This window comes from Larimichthys crocea, chromosome XVIII (genome assembly GCF_000972845.2).
Source record: "Larimichthys crocea isolate SSNF chromosome XVIII, L_crocea_2.0, whole genome shotgun sequence".
NCBI lineage: Eukaryota > Metazoa > Chordata > Actinopteri > Sciaenidae > Larimichthys > Larimichthys crocea.
Window position 1 is genome coordinate 7,148,651 of NC_040028.1, and position 27,470 is coordinate 7,176,120.

At 37.9% G+C, this 27,470-nt stretch overlaps 1 protein-coding gene across 1 annotated transcript in view; it reads left to right on the forward strand.

Annotated features, from left to right (window-relative positions):
- The window catches only part of lrp1bb (low density lipoprotein receptor-related protein 1Bb), a 234,865-nt gene that overhangs the window by 65,349 nt on the left and 142,046 nt on the right, over positions 1–27,470 (forward strand). Inside the window, exons 2-3 of the mRNA XM_027291061.1 lie at positions 3,484–3,606; positions 19,880–20,017. Of these exons, the coding sequence (XP_027146862.1) occupies positions 3,484–3,606; positions 19,880–20,017 (261 nt within the window). The remainder of the gene's footprint in view (positions 1–3,483; positions 3,607–19,879; positions 20,018–27,470) is intronic.

Here is a 27,470-nt window from a genome sequence, read left to right on the forward strand (position 1 = left end):
TCTATTTCACAATGTCACAGCTCTAGAGGAAAAGTCCTTCCTGTTTGATTCTGCCTGTAAAGCCAAGGTATTACCCCTTTTTGTCTCAAACTGTTAAAACATTCCCTGCTCATTACTCCTCATTGTAGCTGAGGCGCTCGGGAAGCCAAACCACATAATCGCAATTCCTGTCCCTCCTGTCACTTTACTGCCAACTATAAAATGAAGTCAAACATGACAAAAACTCTTCACAGTTTACACCACCAGCTGTAGTTTTTTGTTAAAAGACTTTTTGGTAGTTTTACCAAATTTCAGGAGTTAAATTATATTTGTGTGTGTGTGAGTATACATTATGTTTAGGCTTGCATATTTTCATTTGTTTTCAGATATATTCCACTGCCATTTTCTTTTTTTCCCCCTCACACTAGTTGTTGGGTGACCTTGAGCACCCTGAGTGTAACATAGGTCTAATAGACTATCACTGCTCTGACAAGTCGACACATAGCTTTCTATGTAGAGCTGAGCATGTTGGATGAACTGCAAATAGCTTCTTTAAGAAGCAGCTCCTTCTCAACCTGCAACCGTGAGATAGGCCTGAGTGAGAAATATTCTCAGATCAGCTTTTTTCAGCTGCACAACATGGATGACGTTTAATTCACCACTCTGAGCTGTGTACTGCACTGCTGCTTTTATAACACAGGTTTTGTTTGAATAGGCCTGTGGCTTACGACTTATCCACTGAACCATATTGTGAACTGTGTGTCTGATGCAATTCAGGGAATAGTAATGCCTTAGTGGTTTGTAGCTTACATCATTGCAATATAATATTGTTTAGAACGATAAATGAAGACCTGAGCTCTCATGTAATTTAGAGTTTAATAGGACTGAGCAAATAAGAGAGTGGAGGCTATATTGCAAAATGCAGGATGAAGAGATTTGTTGTGCTGTCCATGTGCTCATGTTGCAGTATACTGGACATGTACAGTAATTGGGTCAACGACTCTAGGATTTACACTTCATCTGAACTAAAGAAAAACTTGATCAAAATATATGCTGCAATGAGTGCTGGCTGGTTTCCCTTCAGCAGGTTTGCAAACTGCCTTCCCTGTCTGCCTGCCACCAAATAACTCTTTGTTCCTCTGAAAATCTGGCACATTTCAAAGGCTCAGTGGCTTTAATGAGCCACAATGTTTTTCCAGTGGTGGCTGTTGGGTGTCAGGAATGAAGCTCATGATAATGTGCCCAGCTGAGTGCCACTGTGTTCCCCACTGATATGATAATGGAACCAGTTTGGCCTTTTTTTCTCCATTCATTGAAAGCCTCTGCTGCCTTTTCTCTTTTCTATTTGTATTCCTGCCAGCGCCACTCATTTGCTTGTATAGAATTACCTGCAAAATACATAATGCTGTGTAATACTGAACCTTTACGTATTTCACAGTGGTATATAGAAAAGGGGACAAATGAACAACAGAGCAGTTACTTTCCTTCAGTTGTGTGTTTGTCCCAGAGTTGTTCCCCACAGCTACAGCAACAGTGCAGTGAAGTCAAGGAGAGGCTGCTTCCTAAAGCAGAATGGAAAGATGAATTGACATAAGAGGTCATTTGGATGCTTCATATTTGGCCCCTTAGCTTTCAAGGTGAAGTGCCATGAAAGGAGGTAAAACATCAATGGGTAACCGGTATGCTCAGAGGCCGAGATTTCTTTCATGACTTCCATCTCTGGAAGGACATGGCCCTTCTGTCACCAACCCCCTGCCTTTCAATGGCAATCAATTCAGCTTTACAGGCATAAGAGATTTCTCTTTACAGACTAACCGAGCTTGCCCCTGCCAACAAAGTCAGAATGCCTCTGCCAACCGTAAGCCCAGCGTGCGTTTATTGATGCCTTACTATTTTCTTAGAGGAAATGTAAATAATATTCAGGTCATATACAGTTCATTTGTTATTTGTTGACTGGACTACTTGTATCTGATGTAAAATTCAACGTATAACAGTTTGTCATCATAGCACTGTGTTACTCTGAGTACTGTATGACCTTACCTTTATTTTTCACTAAACAGTCAAATCATGCATAATCCATCATGTTATTAAAGGCTAGTGCTATATTAATATTCATTGCAGTGAAAAATCAATATGCACAGTAGGTTGACAGCTATGCGCAGATCACAATATTGTGTTTGATGACGGTTAAAAGAAGCATATTGGAGGCATTTTTTATGTTGCTGCTGTTCCACTGTTTAGAGACAAAATACAAATCAGGAACCTGTTCCTCATGCAATAGGCTACCTTGAGATAACCGTTTCCTCATTTAACACGACATGCAGTTAATTTTCTTCCCTTTAAAGTTTTGATGGCTTTGGTGTGCAATTTTATAAGAATGCCCCCTGTTTAAAACCGGAAAAAAAAGCTGTTGAATATTTCAAAAGAGACCTTGATTTAAATTGTAAGATTTCAGATATATTGCATCAGTGGGAATCGGAGAGGTAGAATGGATGATATGTTTGACCTTTTCAGATTTGTCCCTGGGTAGTGAATTTGCTGGAGGGTGCCGGGCAGGGAGCAGCAGTGCGTTGAATTATCACTCTCACTGTTCATACGCTGCAGACCTGATCTCCCACTTGCTCCACTCCCACCACTAATGGGTTAGGAACACACAGGGAAAAGATGGAGATGACGCGAGAGAGTGGGAGGGGGAGTTAGAGCCCGTCTGATTGTCTGCAGGTTAAGCTTAGAAATAAATTACCGTTTTTGAACACCGCCGAGGAGAAGTAGCGTCAGGTCACATTGTGATGTCAAATCTTAAGCAAAAGCTTGTGTCATTCTGTAGAATGATCGAGCTGAGTCTCTGACAGCTACCGGCAGGAAGCATGTCAACACTTTGACAGATGCTTGCTATATTGAAAGGCTATGATGACTTTTTAGTTGACTGGGCTTTCACTGAACTCCCCCAGTCCTACCATCAAATGAAAGCACAACACCAAGGAGGCAGGAGATAAGAACAAACTTGCCAAACTGCTTTGTAATAGTTTGCCAAGGCGTGAAGGACATGATGTCTTTGTTAGAGGAGAAGAGCTGTCAAAATCACAATGCCTGGGCAGCATCTGTTTCGTATGCCTCTTTGGTAGCTTTTTAATCTTGTGGAAGAAAAAAATGTATGGCCTTCTGTTCTCACAGAGAATTGTGATTTGCAAAAGAACATACTCTACAGTACTTGATTGCCACCCTTTCAAAATGTACGTACAGTATTGAGCTGAAGCCTCTGTGTGAATTACTGCATGCTACCATTGATAATGATATGATTGGATGGATTTTACTCTTCATTATATCCATCGACAGCGTGTAATTCTATAGAAAGTGAAGCCGCTATGTCTCCACTCATGCTCATGTTCAAGTATACATTCAGTACATATTTGCTGGTGGAACAGGTGAGCCACCCGTTCACTATCATCGCCTCATGCTGCATCTCTTCTGTCTTTCTCTCCACCCTTTCTTCATACCACCCAGAAGCCATCTTGTGTGACGTAGGGGAGTTTCACTGTCACGACGAGAAAACCTGCATCCCCGAGGCCTGGCTCTGTGATGGCGAGCCGGACTGCCCTGATGACTCGGACGAAACTGATACAATGTGTAAGTCGCTCATTCCATCCATTAGTCACTGATGCAAAACTGTCATAAAATTCTGCCACAGCACCTCATTTGTCAGTGAGTGTCACCTTTATCGTATAAGGACTTGTGTTAACAGCATCGTGTTAAGCATTAAGTGATGTTCCACCAAAAAGGTATCCCTTTTATTATTAAAGGCTCTTGAAGTCTGCTTTCCTCTGTCAGAGAGACCAGCAGCTGTGGTCATTTAGAAGACATGAAGCTCACTCACATCTTGTTTGTAGCTGCCTTGGAAGCCGGCAACAAACGAATCAGCTTGTTTAAGTATACTGTGTTAAAACTATGAGTGTTTGAAGCCAGGTGGACAGCAGGACTGTGAAAATTGTGATGGTACGAAATGTTTCTATGGACATTTTATTGTTGAATTTTACTATTTGTGAAAATGGTCAGCATGGTAGTACACTGTTCTTTACAAACTACCATCCTTGGGGTGTATCTCACCTCTCACCCAATGTATATTTGTATAGTCCAGTCTCTCTTGACCTCTTGCACAGGATAAGTGATTAGAGTTTTTTTTTAAATTATTTATTTAGTATGACATCGTCACCTGAAATAGGCTTACTGTTGCCCTTTTAATTGAGAATCTATAGGTACATCAATTTATGTTGTCTGTACATTTGTGTCAGAATGCCATCAAACTCAACCACTCGAAGTCGATATACAGACTTAGTGTTTTGCTGTATTTTTCTTGCCTTGAGTGAAACTGTTAATATAAACTTACAAGTTCATTATGTATATATTATTATTTTGTCTAGTAAGTAACAGATACTTGTTTTTTATTCAGTGAGAGTTTTCCTAAAGATAGTCCATTAAGGTTTTATGACACTAATTTTGATGACGTTTTACAGAAGGAATTGTGCTAATGGCACCTTATACAGTAGCACTCACACTAAGAAACATGGCAGCATGAATTGTAAAATTTAACACTTCGTTTTAATTGCTTTTTTTTCACATGATGAGTGTGTGCTTGATGATTGAGGTGTTATCTATGATATGTTTTTCAGTGTGGTTAAATGGGCTGTACACCCTGTCCTGTACACTGAATTGATCACACGTACAGTACATTTGGACACTTATTTTATGGAAAGAAAAAAAAAAATACTAATCAATCACAGGAATCATCACTTGCACTATGGGTTATAAAATTAAGTTGTCTTTCATGGGATAAGCTACTATCGCCATCTCAATACATCTAGATATTAAAACATATAACACTAACTGACAGGGCTGATTCTTCAATTTTGGTGCTTGTTGTGTTTGTGTAATATTTATCCAACAATACCTAACTACTTCCTGCTTCAGTGGGTAGGGCAGCACAAAGAAGCTAAGCTTTCAGGCTGAAACAGAAGACTGCCAGTCTGGCTGAAAATGGGGTAGGCCTATTATTGGGAGTGCTGTATTATTCAGTGAACAAGTGGAAGTGCTGTATTATGCTGTGAAGAATCTGCTCGGCATATCCGGCTGCAGTCATGTGAACCTTCATCCGTCCTTCACATCGGAATAGGTTGTGGCATGTATACTACTGGGTATTATTTACACACTTCTGGGACATAGATTTCCTCAAATAGATAAACAGAGAAGCATTTTCATGTTGTTATGAGCTGAATTAGCCTTTGTAAATCATGATGAGACTGTCACTGGCACATCGTCTATCACAGCCAAAAAAAAGGCAACAAAACCAGATTGTTAACATTCACTCCAGGTTTGTCATCAGTGTGAGTTATTGGGTATAATCAGGGCTTTATAGTTTTGGCAGTAGCATCTGCGCATAAATTGTCCACAGTGCATAATAATTATTAGTGTGGAAGAGGTCATATATCAAGTAGGTTACTTATGGTATGCAATGCCTGTTGCAGAAAAAGATAGAGACCTCAATGCTTACGTCAAAACTATATAATTACAGTTACCAGTTGTTGACGTGTTTACAGCCGCCTGAATGCTCTCTATTGTATAAATACTATAGAGTGGCATGTTGAGCGTTGTTGTTGGTGCATGCTGAGATTATCCAACTGTGAGGATGTGATCCTGTGAAGTCAGGTGGTATAGAAATGAAATGGCAGGATGAATAGTCTTTCCTCAAGACTGCAAAAGTATACTTAGACATTGTGCCAAATACCGTTCCATATTTTCCCTTCGATGCTTTGTTGATGAAGTGAGTTGCTGCCAGTTTTTCTCATGGCTACGTAAATCAGTCCAGCATTAATATCGTGTGCTTCTCCCACTGATGCCTTTTTTTTTTCTTTAGTTGTTGCACACATCTCCTCTTGTGTGCCTTTCCCACAAAGGACAATAAAGACATATTTCATGAGGTTATAATAAATATCAGCTGTACATGTCATACCAGACCAGCATGGACAAATGCACCTATGATTTTAGCAGTGAGGGCAAAATGGCTTTTACAATACATCAGCTCATCAGTTTTAGGGAGCTTACTATTCACATACATTTACATACAGCGTCCTGGAGCAATTTGGGGTTCAGTATCTTGACCAAGGACCCTTCGGCATGCAGTCTGGAGGTGCCAAGGATTGAAGCACCGATCATTGCTGATTAGTTGACGACTCGAAGCTTCACCTTCTGAGCCACAGCTTTAGTGTGGGCTGAGGAGAACATCAATATATTATTATAATACAATATTTTCAGTGAATAAGATGATTACACATTCATTTTTTAATGTGTAAAACAAAACATAGCTTTGACATGGGTTTGGTGGATAGAATAAACATTTATGGCTTATGCTATACAAACTATTAATATCATGTAAAGTTTAAAATTGGGTAGATTTGATATCATCTCTGATTGTTTTCTCTGTCACCTATGATCTTTTCACTCTCCGTTTTACTCTCCCTTTTTGAAACCTGTTTTAAATGTAATAGATATACAGTAATATAACCTCTACGTGGTTGCTGTGGGCCAAGTCGTATAATCTCCAGAAGGCAATTAATTATCACTTCGATGAATGTTCGCTCCATTATATTTACAGTGCCTGCAGAAAGAAGCCTTTGCATATTCATCTAAGGAATTTGGCACAGCTCATTATCATGGATTATGTATTGATAGAAAGGGGAATTAGATCAGCTTTGCCCTGCAAACAGAAGACGGGATTGGAATGCATTCTGCCTTTTTAAATGATAGCGAGGGCTGCAATAACCTGTGAAAAAGATCCTTTATAGGATGATATGCACTGAGTGAAGCCTTAGAGGATTAAAATAAAAGCACAAAAAAATCACGGGGTAGAACCATCAGTGCTTTGATTTCACTGTGAATATTTGGGGCATTATAAAGGAATTTATTATCTTAGGAAAAAGGCAAAGTAATACATTACACTGCTGTTGTCTAGAAATATAAAAATGTTGGTGCCACTGATGGCCTCTCTCCTCCCAGCTCCGGCTCAGTCAGGGAGATGTAATCACTGCATCTTCACGGCCTGTTGGGAGGAGGGAAGGGAAGGTGGCCTTGGATTGCAATACCTAGAGACTAGAAGGAGGCACCGGTTTATCCGCTCAGCCGCGGGTCTCTCGGGACTGGACAGCTGACGACAGTTATTCAGGGAGAGCGAAAACAGCATGCCTTCAGGAGTAGCTAAAGAAAACCAAGCAAAATGGCAATTCTCCAACTGTGTGCAATTCAAACAAAGACGTTCTGTGCAATAAAGAGTCAAATCTCTAGAATAATCACATTCTTAGTTTGTCCATCATACTTAGAAGGCCGTCTAAATGTCAAGATGTCTGGGGACATACAGATCAGCTGTTTGCTGTGCATTTGAGATAAAGTGGGACAGCTATAATTCACTTTCTGCAAATATCTTTTCTAGTATAATTCTATAAAAAACTGTCATTGTTAATGGTTGTCAACACGTGGCTCTTTCCCTGTATAGACGCTACACTCTTGCAAACAGTGTCTTAGAACTTAAATCCTTCATGAATCCTTCAGGAAAGGATTTCATGGACTTTTAGCTCGTCTCAGTGGTGCTGCCATGAGGAGCTTTGTGAATGCGGTGGACGTGGAGACCAGTGAATCCCTTGATTGAATTGTCACTCCCAGAGGAAGAGACAATAAAAGGGGTCAGCAGCTGACTTCAAAAACATGTTCACAGAAGCTGTGTTTCATGGCTGCTAGCTTGGCTCGACCCAATCAACACCGATGTTGATCTCAATGTCCTCAAGGTCCGAGGGGAGGATATCTGTTCAAAGACAGCTCTCTCTTGGGTTCTTCCATTTATTCCCTTTCAACAACAGGGGAGGGCATGTCCCCACATGCCTCCCTCCTCCTCAGTATAGTCCTCAGATTTTTGATATTCAACTCATCAGTATCCAGCAGAGGGGTGCAGCGTCTTTATCTCATGTCATGTAGCATATTTTAGTTTCTGATTTCTTGCGCAGCTCATCCCATGTGAATAATAAGAGCATGTAGGTGATGTCTTTATGAAGGAACTATTTAACCTAGACATGTTATCTTTATTTTTCTGCTCAAATGTGTTACAGTACTTTTTGTACTATGTACTTTGTATACATATTGTGTCTACAGCAATGGGGTGCCAGCATCTTATTATAGCTACTGGACAAAATGTAGCATTCATCAAGGTAAAGAGTAGATATATGAGGTTAAGAAGGGAGTGAAAAATTACTTGAAATTGTCAGGTAGTTTAGAAACACAGCTCAGAATGAATAATAATATTACTCCACGTTTGTTGAATGAGTAAGTAGTTAAATGTTTACAATATGTCAGTATTGTGATTAAGCTTGTTTTACTGCCCTAATTGGTAAACTAGATAATATTGCAGCTCTTAATGCATTAAATCTAAAAAATTATGTATGTGTGACAGTTTCTTCCTTCATGATCATGCACTGTTGATGGCAGTTAGTCATGATATAGATTAAAAGTCATATTGTCCATCACTATCTATTTTTTTCTCTGTACTGTATACATTTTATTCTAATGTAGGGAGCTGTATGCCGTATACGAGTGTGTGGAGGTCATGGTGGTGGATGGTCATGTACCGCATCAGACATTAATGCAGGAGAATGGAGTTGATAACTGTAACCTTTTCAGTTGCCTAATCTTTCCCATACTGTGCCTTAACCTGATCTGACATAACCGAGACCCTTCCCTCACTGTAACTCTTCCTTTGTTGTCATGGTTGTGAAATAACCTTTATTGCCTTTTTGATACCCTGAGGGGAAAGTCAGCATTTCCTTTGTGGCAGAAAGCATACGTTTTTAAAACCTCGATGTTCTTGTCTGCTGCTAAGGTTCATATATAACAGCTTTATGTTATTATTATTATTATTATTATTATTATTATTATTCTTATTTATTTTTATTATTGTCTGCATGTTGTTTTGAATTTTTTTTGACAGCCACAACTAGATTCTTCTAACCATACTCCACAAAAAAACATTCATTCTGATACTGAAGAACATTTCCTAAATAATAAATTCACATTGCCCTTTAAACATATGGACGTCACTGACAAAGCCCCTGTAGAAAAATTGCTTAGAAGTGCAGAGAATATTTGATCTGTTTGTCTGTGATGAACCTGCAGTAACTATAGCTAGTGTATTCGGCCTGCCTATCAACATCCTGCAGGGTATTTTATCTGGCAAGTCCCATATTGAAATAAATGTATCACAAATGTGTGCGGTTCCCAAGAGAATTGGCGCCAGCAGGATGGAGGTTTAGGGGGTAATGTAGCGTAGCACCTTGTTATTGAGCTGAAGGACAGGGCCTTTTGCATTATGTAACGTTTATTTTCCTTCCTCTCCATCGCTTTCTCCCTGCTGACATGTAAACCTTCTGTTGACTCATCAAAAAAACTAAAACATGCCATTCTTACAAATGCAGCATGTTTACATCCAAGCATCATTCCTGCATATTTTCAGAAGTATCCACTGAAAGTGCAAGACTCTACGAGAATCAAGACGTGTAAGAAACCATTAAATCTGCATGAATCTGCTTTCATATTGCTGTTTTCTGTTAAGATGATCTGCCCAAGTTATTAGAAATGCACAGGTTATGTCAGCACACTATCTCTACAACATGTAATGTGACTTTGAGTGTTAGCGCAGTGAAAGTTAATTGGATATCAGCTTTGGTTTCTCAGTATTCTCTACACACACTGTCCTTTGCTATCAATATATTTAACCTGCCACGCTTGTTTGCAGGTATATATGATCGGCTGTTTTGTAGAAGGAGGCGTTAGGCTTTGAAATAAGACTTCTAATTTATAGGTTCTCTCCATGTCTACCCTTTACATTTGGAACAGAACTTATGTACACTTCCTCAGGCATGTACCATCTGTTTTGCCAGTAGTTTCAGTAGGCGGGGGAACAGACACAACAAATATCAAGAAGGCTTTTTTGTCTGTGTGCTGTGGAAACATTTATTTCCATGAAAGCAGTGTAGTCTCTGTGATAAAAATTGTCTCTTCTGTCAAAATGCCATAGCTATATTAAAGAAGAGTCATCCTCTTTGCCCATAACATAATATTTGCTCATATTCTGTGCTCTGCTTGCTGCATCGGCCCTCTTTTAGTGTTGTAACACATTTCCATATGTTTTAGCATTTGTCATTGGACAAATCATTATTGCGAGGATGAGTTTCCTTGCCTGGTGACAATCTTGCACTCGCACAATGTCTCATCCATGTCAGAAGTGATGCACTGGGAGGAGTACAATACTGCTTTGTCTTTGCTCTCACACCCCACACTCTACAGTTAAGCTGCTCTGACACATTTTCCCTTTCGTATTTCCTTCTAGCATGAGCATTGTAAAGGACGGAGTCCCAGGTTGTCACCTGAAGAACCCACGAAAGACACATTTTAAAACTTGACGTGCTTGCTGTCATGGACCCAGTGTGACATTAAAGCACTAAAGTCTACATTATCCTCCTGCTGCTGCGGCAGGGAACAAAGCACCATGGCAATATGAACTTTAACTTAGAGCAAACACAATGACACAGACAGTACTTACTGCCACGCAACGAAAATAATAGCCAAACTGTAACTTAACCACTTTGATGACTGCTGTTCATCTCACAGTTATACAGTAACCCGTACTTTACTCTTAATAACCATCAGTGACATTGACCTGTATTTATTCATTAATCATAAATAATGGGTAGTGTAATAGATAGTGAAGGGAATAAGCTAATGCCTTCTCTTATAGCCACTCTATAAACATGGTCATAGTCCAATGATTATTTCAAGGGAGCTGGGTTAGTGCCAAAAGATATTTAGAGAAAAATACATGTCCTCCCACTCCCTGTGTGTGCTATAACTGTGGTCCTCATTAAAGATGCCTTAAAGCAAAAAAAAAAAAAAAAAGGAGGACCTATTTACTTGCTTATGATCAATTGATTTACACCATAGGCCAGCACCGCAATTTAGTCCCTGAAACTCTTTACATACTGTGAAATATAAATAAAGCCAAAGATCAAGTCTTTTCAACAAAACTATTTTTAATTTCAAACCAAGGCCAAGGGATATACAAGCTCATCCAACTTTATGAATTTGAAAGACATATGGTCAGTTCACAGTGTCATCCACTTTGCTTTCTCCTGCTATGATCATAGATGTGGCCAAATCTTGAATGCTGTAACAACATAAAAAAAACAACCTTACCAAGATAGCTTGCTGATTTCCACCTTAACCCAATGAAATTACCCACTACTTACAAACCATATAAATACTTTTTATAAATGTAAATTACTGTAGTCATTGTTACCTAATTTGTAGAATGTGCTTCAATCACATGTTATCCAAGCTAAATGTGGTTTGTCATTGTTTTTTATGATTTAGTGGCTATACAGTATTTGCAGCTATGTAGTTAAGTTCTGGTTAGGTGTATGTGCAAAAATGACTTAGATTAGGTTTGGGGGGTTGGTGGTTTTGGCTAAAAAAAAAAGATATCCTTGCATGAGACGGCGATCTTGGTGAACTGCTATGCAATTCCCCTTAGTTGTATGCAGAGATTTAGCACCAAACAGCTGAGAGAGAAAGTTAATGACTAACTTATGAATTTTGTAGCACATTTGGCAGATAAAGAGTAGATATTTCCCTCATGAGTTGATTGAAAGAAAAACAGAGCTAAAAGGATAGTGGATGTTGGACAAATTCATCAATATAGAAGGTCTTCAACAGTCTGAATTAAACAAATCAACTGGAGATCTTGCAAAGTTACTTTCTTCTTAGTATAAAATTCCCTCTCTGTACTTGGATGGATAGTGTTTCAAGACACAAACTGGGACCTATCCCAAAATCATCACAGCGGATCTTTCTGCATTTAAGTCCTAAAATAATATCATATCAAAATGGGCTCTGAACATTACTGTATGTGTTTGTTTGAACATTTTGTTGTAGAGAATGTTGAAGAGTTATCAGCTCACGGCACCAAACAGCGTTGATTGTGGGTTTGCAATGCATGTTTGATGATGCGCTAAAACAGTTATTTACTTTAGGCAACGCTATACATCAGAATCTCATTGCAACAATGACGTTAATATAGACAACATTATCACCATTGTGTATTTATTGATGAAAGAATGCCAGCAGTAATGCTACACTGTATATTTGACTCATAATGAGATCATTCTTCTCTCTGAATATTGGTTTTAGCCTCTCAAACTACAATATACTGTATGTATAATTCATTTGAAGCTGGCCCCAGAACAATTAGATTGGTACATTTGCATAATGGTCACAAAAGTATCTCTATTGACTAATTGTCACTGTTTTCCAAATAATGATAAATTGGCCTTTTTGCTGTTTTAATATGTTTTGTTGGTGTTTGTGAAATGCAGCTTTACTCCATTTGGGGCAGCTCATTTCTTTCTGTGGACTGATGTATAGATTCTTGATTATACAGTAGAGCCCGGATGTCAGAGATGCCAACACTTTTCTCTTTCTAATGGATTTGATTGAATGCTCAGCATCAATTTACAGCAAATAATAAGCCACAGCACACAGGAAATGAGGTGTCAGAGGAGCTCTGTGCACATTACTTTTATCATTTTTCTCTGATTTATTGGACACAGTGCATATAACATGTAGCACCCTGCACCCTGAAAAAAATCCAATATTTCTAAGTAGTAGTGCAATAGTAGTCATTCTATGTGCAATGTAAAGATTCAAATGTAAAATTCACATTCATAATCATCTTAAATTTACTAATGAGGATGGTGAATTTGGACTCAGGAGAGATACTGGATATGTATGTATTGGCCTGTGAGTTTGAGACTTGGGAAAATGCCTGGCCTCTGCTAAAAGACTAAAAGGCTGCAAACTTCCAGTAACTTTAAAGTTGGATAGAAATTTCTATTTTTGCGATTTAGCGCCCACAATTTCAGTTCAGTACACTGTTGAAAATATAGACAGTTGTGTATTTGTGATGACTATATTACTCATGATCAAAAAGACTCCACAACTTTGCTACACGAAACATCAAGCAAGTGCAACAACACAAGACATAGCAGTCAGCTAATATAACTTACTAGTCCAACAGCCCATCAAAAGACTTTAGTCATTCATTAACAAAGCTTTCGCAGGTGACTAAAATGCAGTCCAATATTTACTTGTCTTGCAGTTTCTTGCTTGGTCACTCTCTCTTTTTCTTTTCTTGGCCTCCTTCATTACTGTCGTCTTTGGTCTCTTCACCATAGATACTGCTCAGCCTGGTTACATTGCCTGCAAAACCAGTGTTCTGTTATGACACTGGTGTCACTGCCCATCTGCATTCCCCGAGCCTGAAAACCTCCTCTTGCCAAAGGTCCATTTAGTGCTGTAAAGCATTACAAATTTAGGATTAGTACACAGAGCACAAAGCTACATAGTCCAAAAGTTACATAGAGTTTATGTGTTGATCACTGAAAAGTTACATAATGTTGCTTTAACATTGCTCAACAATGTGAAGGACAAGTAGCAAATACATCCTCTGTGGGCAATGACAGATGTTATATCTATTCTTTGCAGTCCTTATTTAGGATTAGCGAGTTCACTACAGACATTTCGGTTAATCTCTCTGAACAGATATCTGCCTATAAATGCAGAAGCATTTTTAAAATGCGAAAGAAAAGATAAATCATTGTCATGATAGTTGATTTGGGATTGTATATTCTTTCTCTTTTACTCTCCATGCAAATTATTTACCTCTATGCGACCAAAGCCTATGTGAACGTGATTAGTCAATACTATTCAAACTACTAACATAAACCACAGCACTTCTGATGCAAAAATCTTGTTTCATGCCTACAAATTCTGCAGTCAATCTGAATAATAATAAAATAATACTAAAAACACAATTAGCCTTAATGTGCAGACGAGGCAATTAGGAAGGTTTCAAAGTCAAACATAGCGATGATCTTGAGTGTAGGTGTAAACATGGCTCCAGTCCAGGCCTGGCAGAACATCACCAAATGCTGGTCATGCATGTCAACAAACATAGAAAGGCATACATATTTTCCCACCAGGGAGTTGTAGAGTTCATACTGTGCCACTGGCGGCTTCCCAGCACCTCCATGCGATTAGTTAGGAGCCAAGTGATGGTTCATTGTCCTGCATCCACATCTTTCTCCAGGGGTATTGAAAATCATAACATTTAATCCCATGGTAATACAGGTTCTTTCACTTTCTGGGAAGAATCTCACTCTCATTTAAAATTCTGACTTATGGAAAATATTACCTATGTCTTGGGTCAGACAAATACAGCAAAATAAGCTCTTTTGGCTGAGTACATCATTTCAAATGCCGAGGATGTAAAAGTCACCCAGAAAAATATACAGCTCTTCCTGTTAAGACCATTGCACTTTTTCATACCACCACATGCTGTGATGAGATGTAGTTTATAATTGGTTAAATGTCTCCATAATGTTACCAAACTCTGCTATTCTTTACCTTATTCCACTTTATCTGTATACATTTTAAGCAGTTTTCTCTTTGTTTTCCTTTGCAATGAAACTGGTATTACTAGTTTCAGGCATGTACTTTGAATGATACACATTGTTTATGGGTGGCTGTGGCTGAGGAGGCACAGTGGGTGGGCTTGGACAAGACACAAAACCCCAAATTGCTCCAAATGGTGAGGCCAGCACCCTGCTTGGTAACTTGCTGTCATCAGTGTGTGCTTGGGTCAATGAGCAACAAAATCCATGTCAAGCGCTTTGCATAAAAGTGCTGTCAATGCAGTCATTTATTCGTTTACCTTTTTTACAATTAGTAGCAAGATGAGTAGTGCACCATCATACATCCAGAATCTGCCCATGCACTCAATCAATCTGAGATATGATATCAGTTATTCAAGTTTAACCACAGCATCACAGAACACAGACATTTTAGAATCCAAACACTCTCACACTTTATGCATGACATGAATAATGACTTCAGCAGACAGACAACATGCAAAGGTGAAGAGTTCATCATTTTCCAGTCTTGATGCATCATCTTGAACAAGCACACGCACACTCACCGCATACACGAAAAGGCACACAAGCAGAATGACTTAAATATTCATGCCTTTTAAACTTAAACATATGTATTGTTCCACATCAGTGACACAGTTTATGAGCCCAGAGGTTAATGTTAACAACATTAAAACACTACTTCTGGGGACATCTTCTCTGTCATGGTTTGTTTTTTTATGAACTGCTCACCGTTGAATTTAGTGAAAGTAATGTACTAATAATAATAAGAAGAAGAAAAAATACTCATGCCATTGTAATTGTGGGATTCACCTGAATAGAGCATGTTAAGCTATTATGGAAAGTCTGCATTGGTTTTGTCTCGGGTCAGACAACGGGGTGCTACTCCGATCGAATTTAACTATAAATCCTTATATATGCATAGAAGTTCAGTGAGTTCCCCTGTTGCTTGTTCTTCTGTTTTCGTTAAGGAATTCATTATTCCTATAACTGCTAGCAGCTCAAATTAACATGATTATTTCCAGGAATATAGCTCCTGAAATTCTTCCCTAGAAACCTCTCATTTTACATTAAATAGAGGTATTAGTTTGGGCCAGCTGATTCTTCCTCTTTCACTCCTCAAAGTAGGCTTTTTTCTTTTTTTTTTTTTTTTTTGTAATTATCCTAAAATGGAAAATCTTGCTAACAGCCCTGAGTCTGCAGTGTTCATCAAACCCATAATGCACAAGTGTTGAGGTGAAATGTGATCCAGCATTCACTCTTAAAACTGACCTGCTGTGTAACACAGGTCATGTCCCATAATTCTTTGCTGCAAATGAAGGTTTAGGTATGAAGCTCATCTTCAGTACAATTACAGCACACAGTATGGGTTTGCTTTCAGCAGTGCCAGTAATATATGCACGGTATTTAGACTAGATAGCGGTGTTTTGTTTAATTTATAGTTGTGTTATTGTAAAATACGACATTAATAAATATTGATGCTGAACTTAAATGTTTTCCGCTTTACCTAAATAAACATATTACAGTATCATATTTTTTATTACCAGGGGAACAGCTGCCTTCCACTCAGAGGTGTTATGATTAAACTGGTATTTAACTGTGCTTGCCCATTTCATCTCTGGACATTATTCATTTATCAAACCATTACTAGGACCATGCAGTTTTCATTTGAAATAATTGGAGGTTTACACAATGCATCAGGGACCTAATGCACAGTTGATCTGTTTTCAGCATATCTATCTATCTATCTATCTATCTATCTATCTATCTATCTATCTAGATAGATAGATAGATAGATAGATAGATAGATAGATAGATAGATAGATAGATAGATAGATAGATAGATAGATCTGTCTGTCTGTCTGTAATTCAAACACGTCTGCTTGATTCATAAAATAAAAAAAATACAAAAAACCTTGTCAGAGGAATTCAGCATATTTGGGAAGTTTGAAACATTTTCAGTTAAATGGATGTGTCCTCCACTAACTTTGATACAACTGCAAACCATCATTTGTTTTCTGTCTGATCCTGTCTTTCCATTAACTTTGTGCACGCGTGCTTCTTCTAAATGTCCACACTGTCAACTGGCTTGCTAAAGCATATTATCCTAAAGCCTATAAATATCCATGGACCTCCAAGTGTTTTTACTTTTTCTGGCTGATTAAATCTCCTTTCAGGACAGCGTTGCCATGTACAAACTGTGTTTACAGTAATTGATGTCTTGATTGTGCTGTCCTTTTTCTATTAAAAACCGCTGTGGCAGGTTACAGGGCTCTACGTCTGACTCATGTTTTAAATGATTAAAAATAAGGCTTGAGACACTTGTTTCCTCTTTTCCATTATTTATTTTAACGAACAACAAAAACACTCTCAAACTAAACATGAGGTCAAAGACTGTGTTGCTCCTATCTAGTTTGTGTCCACCTGTGGGTTCAGACATGCTTCTTCCTCCTTCCACTGCTGATAGAAATCACAACAGCTAAATACATAAACAATTAATAAATCCAAATGACTATTCTCATACTAAATAAATCATCTAAATTATAAAATAATTAAACACAAAAAAATTGGCTCCAACAGCACTTGCTAGTTTGTGATATATTTATATTAGGTCATGATGTTTGTTGATTTCACATCATTTCCAGCATGGATGTACCCAAAGTCATCCTGAGCAGCCAATCCAATCAGCCAGAATAAAAAAACAAAACAAAAACACCTGTCTGGGTGTGCTGAGCCTTTAAAGCAGGTCATATTTAAAACATCAGATCACACACCCTTTTCATGGAAGACATTTTGACATATCACGGCAAGAAAAGCAAAGGTGGGAATAATAAAATTAATGATGGCTGAATTCCATGTAAATGCTGATCTAATTTGATCTGTTCCACTTGAATAGATACGATGTTAATGCTATAAGTGACACCTGTGCTTCTCGTACTATGACAAGTCAAACTATGTGCCATGAAAAATGCTCATTCTATAATATTGAAAGGGACTACTGTACGATTACAGGCACAGTTATTAAAGCCACTGTGTAGGATCTGAAACTGCAGGCTGCTGCATCCCTCCCTCTCCCATCTGACCACTGAGATGATTCAAGGCGACATGCAGACTGCACCAGTTTGCACTGAGATTGTTTCATTTGTCAACAAACAAAACCATGTGCCATAGAAATAATGATATTTATGATCGACATATTCAGTGGTTTTAACTAAATATACATAATAAAAAACATTTTAGGGGATAATTTTCTTCAATGTTGTCTTTGCATTTGTTTAAACACTGTAAATTTAGAAATACATCCACTTTGCAAAATCTGCCATCATGATATTTTATATATTTGCTCCTGAAGATGCTCATCTCACAGCTTATCATCACTAATGGCCTCTAGGGAGTAATACTTACTTGTGCATTTTTTTTTCTTTGTTTGTATATTTGCACATTTTTCTCAAGCTGAAACTGAACATATTCTTTGTACAAGAGATTCCAGCTCTAGTCAAACAGTAACTCGGTGCACTTCGGATTGCTCAAGGGGATCTTATGTGAGCTTAACATACATGGAAAGAGAAGCTCCAGTGTAGCTGTCAGAGGGTGCGTTACATGACATAGTGTACGATGCCGTATATATGACTTTGAGCAATCATCCGACAGTACAGTATAGTTTGGGAATTGACTGAGGAATTCTGAGCACCTCAGCCGTTGAGAGACCATCTGTGTATGCCTGCATGACAGATCAGAGCCACTGAATATTCATGCGCCATCCCTCCCCTTATCACATTAGATTAGAACCCATGTGGCGAGAAAGCAAGGGGAGAGGTTGACAACACTGTTACGTTGTCAGAGGCCCTTACAGCTGTGTGTTAAATAGCACATTTGCCAAATGGACATGTGCTATGATGTGGCACTGGGTTTAATGCTCTGCAACAGTGTGTTCCTTTTCTGAAGTGGAGTGATTTCAAGTATCAGTTACACAATAAGCTCTTATATGAGTTTCATTCGAATGTGTTGGATTTCAGAAACGTCAGTTTTTTTCCCTCATTTTCCTAAAAGTCAAGTCTGTAAATGCGGCATCCACTGAAGGTAAGATATACTTAGATAACAAGATATAGATATAGGTACAGATATACTGTATGTAAGATGCGTTTACTACGCTATACTCTAAACATGCATTTTGAAAGGAGCAGAAATATCAAAGTTCATTCCAAAAGGAACTGAAAAGAAGAACGGAGATAAAAAAGAGTGACGTTATAATCACATTTCAGAGGCCAGCAAATGAGGCTGCCAGTTTGCCCGTGTATGAAATATGAACTCTCAGAGACAAGGTCACTTAAATTTGACTTACCTAAATATGGCATAAAAATAGTTTAAATCACTGGGGCTTGAGGGGATAGCCAAGAAATATTCATTAAAGAAGAAGATCTCCTGCTACACTTTTAAAGTAATAAAGATTCTTGGGAGGAGAAACTAATATGAGTCATTATTGTGTCAATACAGACACACACCTACTTGTCCACATATCCCTTCTGTAAATCAGCAGAGGATGACAGCCCTTATTGAGATAGTCACATTAACCAAAGTATCTCTTACCCTGGGAAGTAGAAATGGATGCTGTGAATAAGTAACCACCCAGTCAAGATGGTCCAAGTGTGCCTGGATGTCAGTTTCTAGGGGTGGGAGAACTCCAGGGGATTGTTACGGATCCCTCTACGTGGGTGATAAATCTTCCCATTAAGTGGCTGCAACGGCACATTGGTAATTGATATCAATGTAGTTAAGGTGGAGATGTGACACATTTACAGTGCTGGTGCACTGGTCAGCTGTGTTTTATGTCCTCTTGTTCCTGCCACATGAATGAGGGTCATCTATGTGCCTCATGAATCCTTAAGCAGCTGCTCTCTGCTGTTTGCCTGGCTGGCAGGGAGAGTCGGGCAGTTTGTTACAGGACTTCACCAGTGCGCCTGCAAAGCAGTGTGGCGAACATCTGTTGTGTGTAAAGAACAATGCTGTGAAGTATAAATATATTTGCATATGCATAGGTTCTTCTGCCTTCTATAAAAGAGGTCTTGAAGTATCAGCACTTTACTCAAAAAATACTGGAAAGAAAATGTCTACCTGCAAAAATTCCAATAGATAATGACATCGGAATATGCAAATGTATTTTACATACGGTCTTCAGACTTCACTGTGAGTGCTACTCCATATTCTGAAAAAAACAAAACAAACAAACATTAAAGCACTTTGGCTTTGCAGTAAACATGAATGAATTAGCGCTGGAATAAATGGATATTTACCACTTTTTTTACCACTTTGTTGTTTCTATTCCTTAGGTGTACAGGAGGTGGTGATCAGATGTCCCCTCAATCATATACAGTGCGTCGGGACAAAAAAATGTATTCATTTCAACAAACTTTGCAATGGGGCCAGGGACTGTGACGATGGCTACGATGAAGGAGTTCACTGTCGAGGTAAGAGTTAATGATGCTTTCATATTCAGATTTTTCATGGCTGGCTTTAGAGTACATAAATGAAAAGGTATTCTCATTATTATGGTAATTACTCAGTGTCACACTCATCTTATTTGGATTTTTCGGATTGTAAAAATTCATTTTACACACTGAATCTGTAACATATAGCTGTTTAAAATGCTTTACTTTTAGTTAGTCTGTTAATGTGCTTTGCATAAGATATTCACGACACCAAAGTTCAGTCAAGTAAATTTAAGCTAAAGTGTACTTTGGTTGATTAAAGGAGTTTAAGGATAATTTTTACATTCACTTAGATAAGCACTGTTTAATCTGTCCTTTGTATCACTTCAGTTCATCTCTTAATGCATGGTGGTTGATAATATACAGGCTAAGTCGTGAAATAGTGGCTTGAGCTGGCACTTTCTAACTTTTTAAACTGGCTGTCAAGGTTACTTCATCATCCATCCTGTCAGAGCAGGCAAGAGACACAGTGGGAAAGGAGCACCAGGTGTTGTGTTGTACACAAGTTTTTGTTGTTGCTCGCATTCTTAGCAACTATACCAAGCTGCTATGGACACCTGGCTTCTGTGATAAGGTAGCGTCTGTCTCGTGATTGCTGCAGTCTTGGCACAACAGTGGCCCCTGTCTGGCAGAATCCACAACCTTCTTTGACCTGTAAGACAGTTAAAGTCATGCTGAGCTTTGTCTCTGTGTGAGTGCAAGGTGCAAGGATATGGTAGCCTCTGGATCACAGCTGTGAAGAGTCCAGATGCCTGCCTGTTGAAAACTCTTGCTCTAGTGTTTCATTCCTTACACTATTTCTTGCATTGAGGAATTTACCTCAGGCCAGAGATTGGAATTAAATCAATATTGATTGAAGTGGGAGGACATTTTAACAATATGCAACATGCCCGTTTGGTTTAAAAATCACTATTTTGTTTACAGATCACTTACAAATGCATGAGGGATCAATAAAGTGTTTATACAGCACGACCTTTCTGAGGGGCATTGTGACCTGTAATGTAACTGCAGTAACATAAATTTAATGCTACTTTTCTAAATTTGAGTTACAAAATTATCTTCAGGGTTATGTTGAGGGTCTGCTCATAGAACTAAACAGAAAGGCAGAGTACAGGATCTGCAAACATGGTTCAAATACTGTGTTGTCTAACCGGTATGTCATGTCAGTTTTAATGAATAAGGTAAAACATGCAGGCAGCCTTTGCAGGCTCAGATATTTCCATTTATACTGCCAAAGTGTGTCAAAACAGAGACAGAGACAAATGTCATTTAATCCAGTTGGAAGGACAAAGCAATAAAAAATTTATCAGCTGCTATATCAGCTACCTTATTCAACTTTATGCTCATGAGAAGATGTCAGCAGTACTATAGCCATCATAATAAAACATGTATACTGTGCACAACTTGTAAATGTACTACTATAGTACATTTGGTATCTTTACGGTATATTTAATATACAGTAAACCTCACCTTGTTATAATTCAACGAAGCAGTAATGAGTATTGAATATAGTAATGAATATTTCGTTTTAGGAAGAAAGTGAGAAACACTTTAACCTCCTACAAAAATCAGTGCAACTTGCAACTCAAGTACATAAAACAAGGCTTTCATTTCACAAAATGTGAGCTGATAACCTTTCTTCATATTTTTTGTCTTCAAAGCTCTGTGCACATTTGTAAAGACTTCTGTATGCTCCACTACTTATTCATACATTTCATCTTCTTACTAGTTAATCTGTTTCAAGACCTCCGATCTCCACTGAAAACATTATTTCCCCACTAACTTAAAATGCAACAAGTTAAATGAAGAATAGAGCGAGACTTGAATTACCAATAAATCCAGGAGCTTGCTCTCTTATGCCTCTATTTAATTTGGATACACTGCTTTGCATTTTAAATTTTTGGTTCAAAATGTCAGGGTTAGAATGTCAGCTGTTTTAAAGCCCAAGACTACCAAACAGGAGACCTGCTGCATATTTCATTCTATCACACTCCATGTTTTCTTTCAAAGTTATTTCTGTTTGACAAAATTGCAGTAAACTGAGAAATTAATATTTTTGATTGTTAATTTTTATTTCATTGAGTGCTGTGCCATGTACTGTCTATGGTTTATAGCTGCCATAGCTCCAAAAACATCTTTCACTGTCCATTGTTGTCCCCTGTTGCATAACTTTGCATAGGCCTTTGAGATTTTATATTATTCTTGCCACATATGTCTTTTCACAAACCCCTCGTCAATGGAAGCGTAACATCACCCCTCTATGTTCTAAATTCCTTTAAAAGGCACTTTCTGATGCATTCAAATATGTGATCCGAATGATAATCTCCCTCTTAATGCGACACTGCAGTCCTCTGCTGTTACTGCCTTGGCTAAAGCAGCAAAAAAATATTCTTTCACACAAACTATGAATTATTCTGGTTGAAAATAGGAATGTTTCTTCTTCCTACACATTGTTTGATTCCATGTTGAAGATAAAGCTCATGTTGTGTGACCCTAACCTCCTGCTTAAATTCACTCAGGGAGTGTAGATTATGCTTAGTTCTGCATGGACAAACCAAACTCATTGGGAAGCAGGAGAAATTGAGGTCACCAAAGAGAAGTTTTAGGTAACCAGCTGGGTCTCTTACAAAACTTTTTTCCCTCCCTTTCCTGCCCACCTCTTATGAATATACATGCTGAACCTCCCGAGAGGCCTTGATATGAAGGTGCCCAGATGGAAACCACCAAACTCTTTTCGTTCACCTTCAGGAAACTTGTACATTCTTAATCGCATGCTCATGGCTGTGCCGTGGGATCTCTTAAGTCTACACTGCTTTTATTGAGGGAAACTTAAATAAACACAATTCAGCTTAGAATTCATATGTTATCTTTATGGCAGTCCCAGAAACTGAGCATAAACACATTTCTTCCAAATGAACATGGATAATAAAAAGAACAGCCTGGAGATTAGAAACTGAATTTGGAGACTTTCTCAATGGCTTGGCATTAGGTATTTCCTAGATTCTAAAAATTAAAGCTTAATTTTGACACCAAGCTTAATCCTTGTCTGTTTAAATTGTTTCCTCAATGTTTTCACTTTTTCACCAAAAAATGTGTTACACTTTAATACAATTTGACATCAGATTTTTGTTGTTGTTGTTGTTTTTAGCAATGATGGAATCTGACTAGAGACTATATCGCATGATAGCCTTGATGTCAGACCCATTGCTGTCGTAAAGTCAAGGTCAGCAATGCAGCCTTAACAATATAAAGTGCAGGAAATTACAGCAAATGATTAAAACCTACTGGTATTTTGCTTAGGGTGTAATTTACTGTTCATTTCCACAGCAGTTTGATTATAGTCTTAGTTGTTATATAATAATTCTCTTAAAAATTAAACAGGTTATGGAATTTGATTCAATTTGGATTCTTATTTTTATTGTTTAAAACATATGAACATCATTTATTGAATTTTATCCTCTTAATATGGCTTCTTCTTACTTTGCTTTCTTCCAGCAGTAATATGATAGCAGTGGTTGATAGACAGCAACCATTTTAATTGAGACTAGCTATTTTTTTATTTTTTAGCAAACAAAAATTGCGTCATCAGAATATGCTATATAGCTATATATGTGCTATAAATATACTATATTCACATTAAAGATTCAACATATTGGCTTTTATTACTTGTACTGTATGCTGACACTAGTATATCACAACTGGCACTTTTCTGTGCAAAGTGTGAATGCAGCTGGTTGTGTGTGAGTTCAGAGACAGATCATTAGCATTAAGTTTTATGAGTTTGATATAGGTGATAAAAAACATCACAGCCAGAGCTCTGTTTTTATGGCAGTCTGAATATAGGTGTAAACAGGGCTATGAGATTGCTTCGTGCATTCGCAATACAGTGCTTACATGATGCAAAATGCTTTGCAAAGATAGACGAAACAGGACTCTGAAATGTGTGGTGGTGTGTGCGTGTGGTGTGTATATATTATATATATATACACACACACACGCACACACACACACACACACACACACACATGTTAGGAATCTGAAATAAAATGCAATTATTCTTATAAATTAGTCATTACAAACTCTGAGTGAATGTTTAATTCACATAATTTAGAATTGGTGTCTGCTAATATGATATACAGATATGAGATGACATGGGGTTCGTGTCTTTCCCTTCTACTGACATTTAGACAACACACAAATAAGCACTCTAATTTTTTTGTCCCTGACTAAGCTCGACCCAAACCATTACATTCATCATTAATAACCTTGTGTAGTAATAGCTCATGATTACTTGACATTTACTGTGGAATCAGTCATCATCATGTGTTGATGGGGAAGTGTGGAGCAGAATAAAATCTGATTCACATAGAATACAGGTTAATTTAGGATATAACAAACAGCACACGATAGATATAATTATTATATATATTTATATATAATGCTTTGCTGACTTACTGCCTGTGAAGCTGGTTCAGACAGCTCTAGTTGCACTGCAAAAAAAAAACACAGTATAACTGTATAACTCCACTCATACTGTATACACATATCCAGAGCTCTACTCTAATGTAGTGTTCTGTTTAAGCTGTCACGCATATGCTCACTCTCTCATTGCCAATGAAAAAGCTGCTTCACTGCTCACAATAGAGCCAGAGCTGACACGGTTATTGCCGGTGCTCATTATTCCATTTCATCACCAATATAGGCTCTGATTCTGAGTTTTTTTCTCCACCATGGGGAAGCTTGTTGCTCCCTGATCTCTCTTCTTTCTCTCTCTCTCTCTCTCTCTCTCTCTCTCTCTTTTTTAGTAAGCTTTCATGTATATTCTCTGAGGTAAAAATCAATGTTCTATATCAACTATCTAATACCTACCATGTCTAAACAGCTATGCAGTTGTCAGTTTTACCAGATTTATTGTTCAGATTACAATTTTTGTGTCCAGTGAAAAACATGTATCTCTAAATTGGGTTAATTTTGAGTTTGATGTATTCATGAATTCATGTGTTGGGATATTTTCACACAGCTTAAGCACAGTAAATGATTAAAAAACTGCCTTGGATCAGCTGGAAAATATATTGCCACAAAGATGAGTTGGTTTGTTTGAGGTTTTTTAAATAAGTGGTTCACACAAGAAAGCGGTACTAGTCTTATCATGACTACCTACCAATATTTAAACATGTTAAATTTAGCACAACGGTAAACATATACAGCACTAAAATGCAACATACACATTAATGCAGCAGTAATATTAATCCATATACCAGAGTATAAACAATGACAGGCACCATTGTTCTGCTCTGCTATACTTTGACAATGTGATATTAGTACCTTACTTTAGCAAAGGATCTGAAGAGGCTGCAAAGAATACACTTCTACTATTTTACATATGAGCACTGTAATGACAGCTCTTGAAATAAAACAACAAAAAAGAAAGAAGACTGACATGACTAAAGTATCTTAGACATATCCTTCAGTATTTTGCATAGTCACCTCATAAAAAAGGCCCATTTTCAATCCATTTAAAAAATTCACTGCCTCAGCTGCCAATCAATGATTACCCTCTAAAATTGCTATTAGTCTCACCATTACTACAGTGGTCTCTAAAAGATACTCTTGGCTCTTATTTGGTTAATATGCTCTGCTTATGCTGGTGTCCATATTATTTACATTTGCAAAAGATGGTTTTGTGGAGGCATACACACCGCTCATTTTTGATGTTTGTCAAAATAATTCTTGCTTATATCAACAACTGAGATGAATACCTTGGTGTTCAGAGAGGTAGCTAGCAGGTTGCTCAACAGCTGTAAAGTGTAAAAGACAGCTCGTGAACAAAGTTGTCAGAACCTCTTAATTAATCTCGTGAAATACATCATGTCATCATTTTAAGCTTATCACCTTAAAGTCACCTTCAGGGTTCCGAGTTGTTGAAACAGCTTGTCCTTATCAATCCGTGAAGCTCATATCAGTGTTAGTTTGAGCATCTACAGTTCAGAGCTGTCAGCAGTATCATTATGTGTTTTACGTGAGAAAAAGGGAACTAAAAACACAAATTCAACAGTTTATTTGCGGTGACTGATGGGATTGCAGTTATCTGCATAAGTATTATGTCAAAGGGGGGTGTTTAGCTCAGTTGGTAGAGCAGCCACCCCATGTGTGAAGGCTCAGTCCTTGCTGCGGAAGCCCAGGGTTTGAATCTGACCTATGGCTCTTTCCCGCATGTCATTCCCCGTCTCTCTCTCCCCGCATTCCTGTCGCTCTTCAGCTGTCTATATCAAATAAAGCTTGAAAAGGCCAAAAGAATTATATTTAATAAAACCTAAATAAGAAAAAAAGTACTATGTCAAAAATCCCCAAACTCCAAGTCCCAGTCTTTGTTTTTAAGTTTGGATGCATCTTGGAAAATGAACCCATTATATCGATATTTACTTACACCCATTTAGAATCCATGATGTATATTGGCTCTGATCTGAACCCTTAAAAAAAGACTTTCCAGAACATCGTTGATTGTGACTGAATGTATGATTGGGCTTTCTGTGCCAGTCTTACTCACTCAGAAGAGAGTGATGAGGTGTGGCAGGCTTTTCCAGCATTGTGCAATGATGAGCTCTCTAATGTATTTGATTCCAAAATATATGGATCTATTTCTGCCACATACTGTACGGGTAATCTGGACTTATAGCACAGCTTGTCAAAGTCAATATGTATGTGTCCTCTATAGGGAACGCACACATTTAGGGATTTAAATTATTGTTGCTTTCTAGAGTGCATTGGCTGAAAATAGCTGAAAAAAAAATTCTCATACTGAGAAAGTGAGAAAGCATTGTCTCCCTGGTTCATCTCATTCTGACATTCTAGTAGTAATGATATACAGAAAACATATATCTTTCTTTCTTTTCTTATGATAAAGCTTCATAAAAATAAACAATGTCAAACATGCACCATCCCTCCCACCCTTTGTCTCTGACAACATTCAATTATCTCACTTGATTAACTTTTCATTACGACATCTCAAACAAACAAACACTTTTCTCCAGGGTGAAGGAGCCCGTGATAAGTGATGCTCTTGTTCCAAAATGACTACCCATGAATACAGCTCAATAATTTTTTCAGTGTTTCTCAGTAGGCTGAAAATGTGCTGCCAACCAGCCTCGTAGACTGTAACATATTAGCATATTTATTAAATTTTTGCCCCTCTAATGGATGGAACATTTACAGTAAGTAGTCAAAGTGATCGCTCTCCTTTCTCCTGTGGTACTGTGGAAATGTGCTGTGCTTTTTACTGTGTTATTCTACCTCACTGCAGTCACTTTACCAGGGAAGATGAGGCAGTAATGTTCAATAGGGTTTTATTTCCTACTTCTGCTTTCGATACAGATGCATATGATGATTTAAAAGTAATTTCCAAGGGATTTGTCCAAATATTACATGACATTAA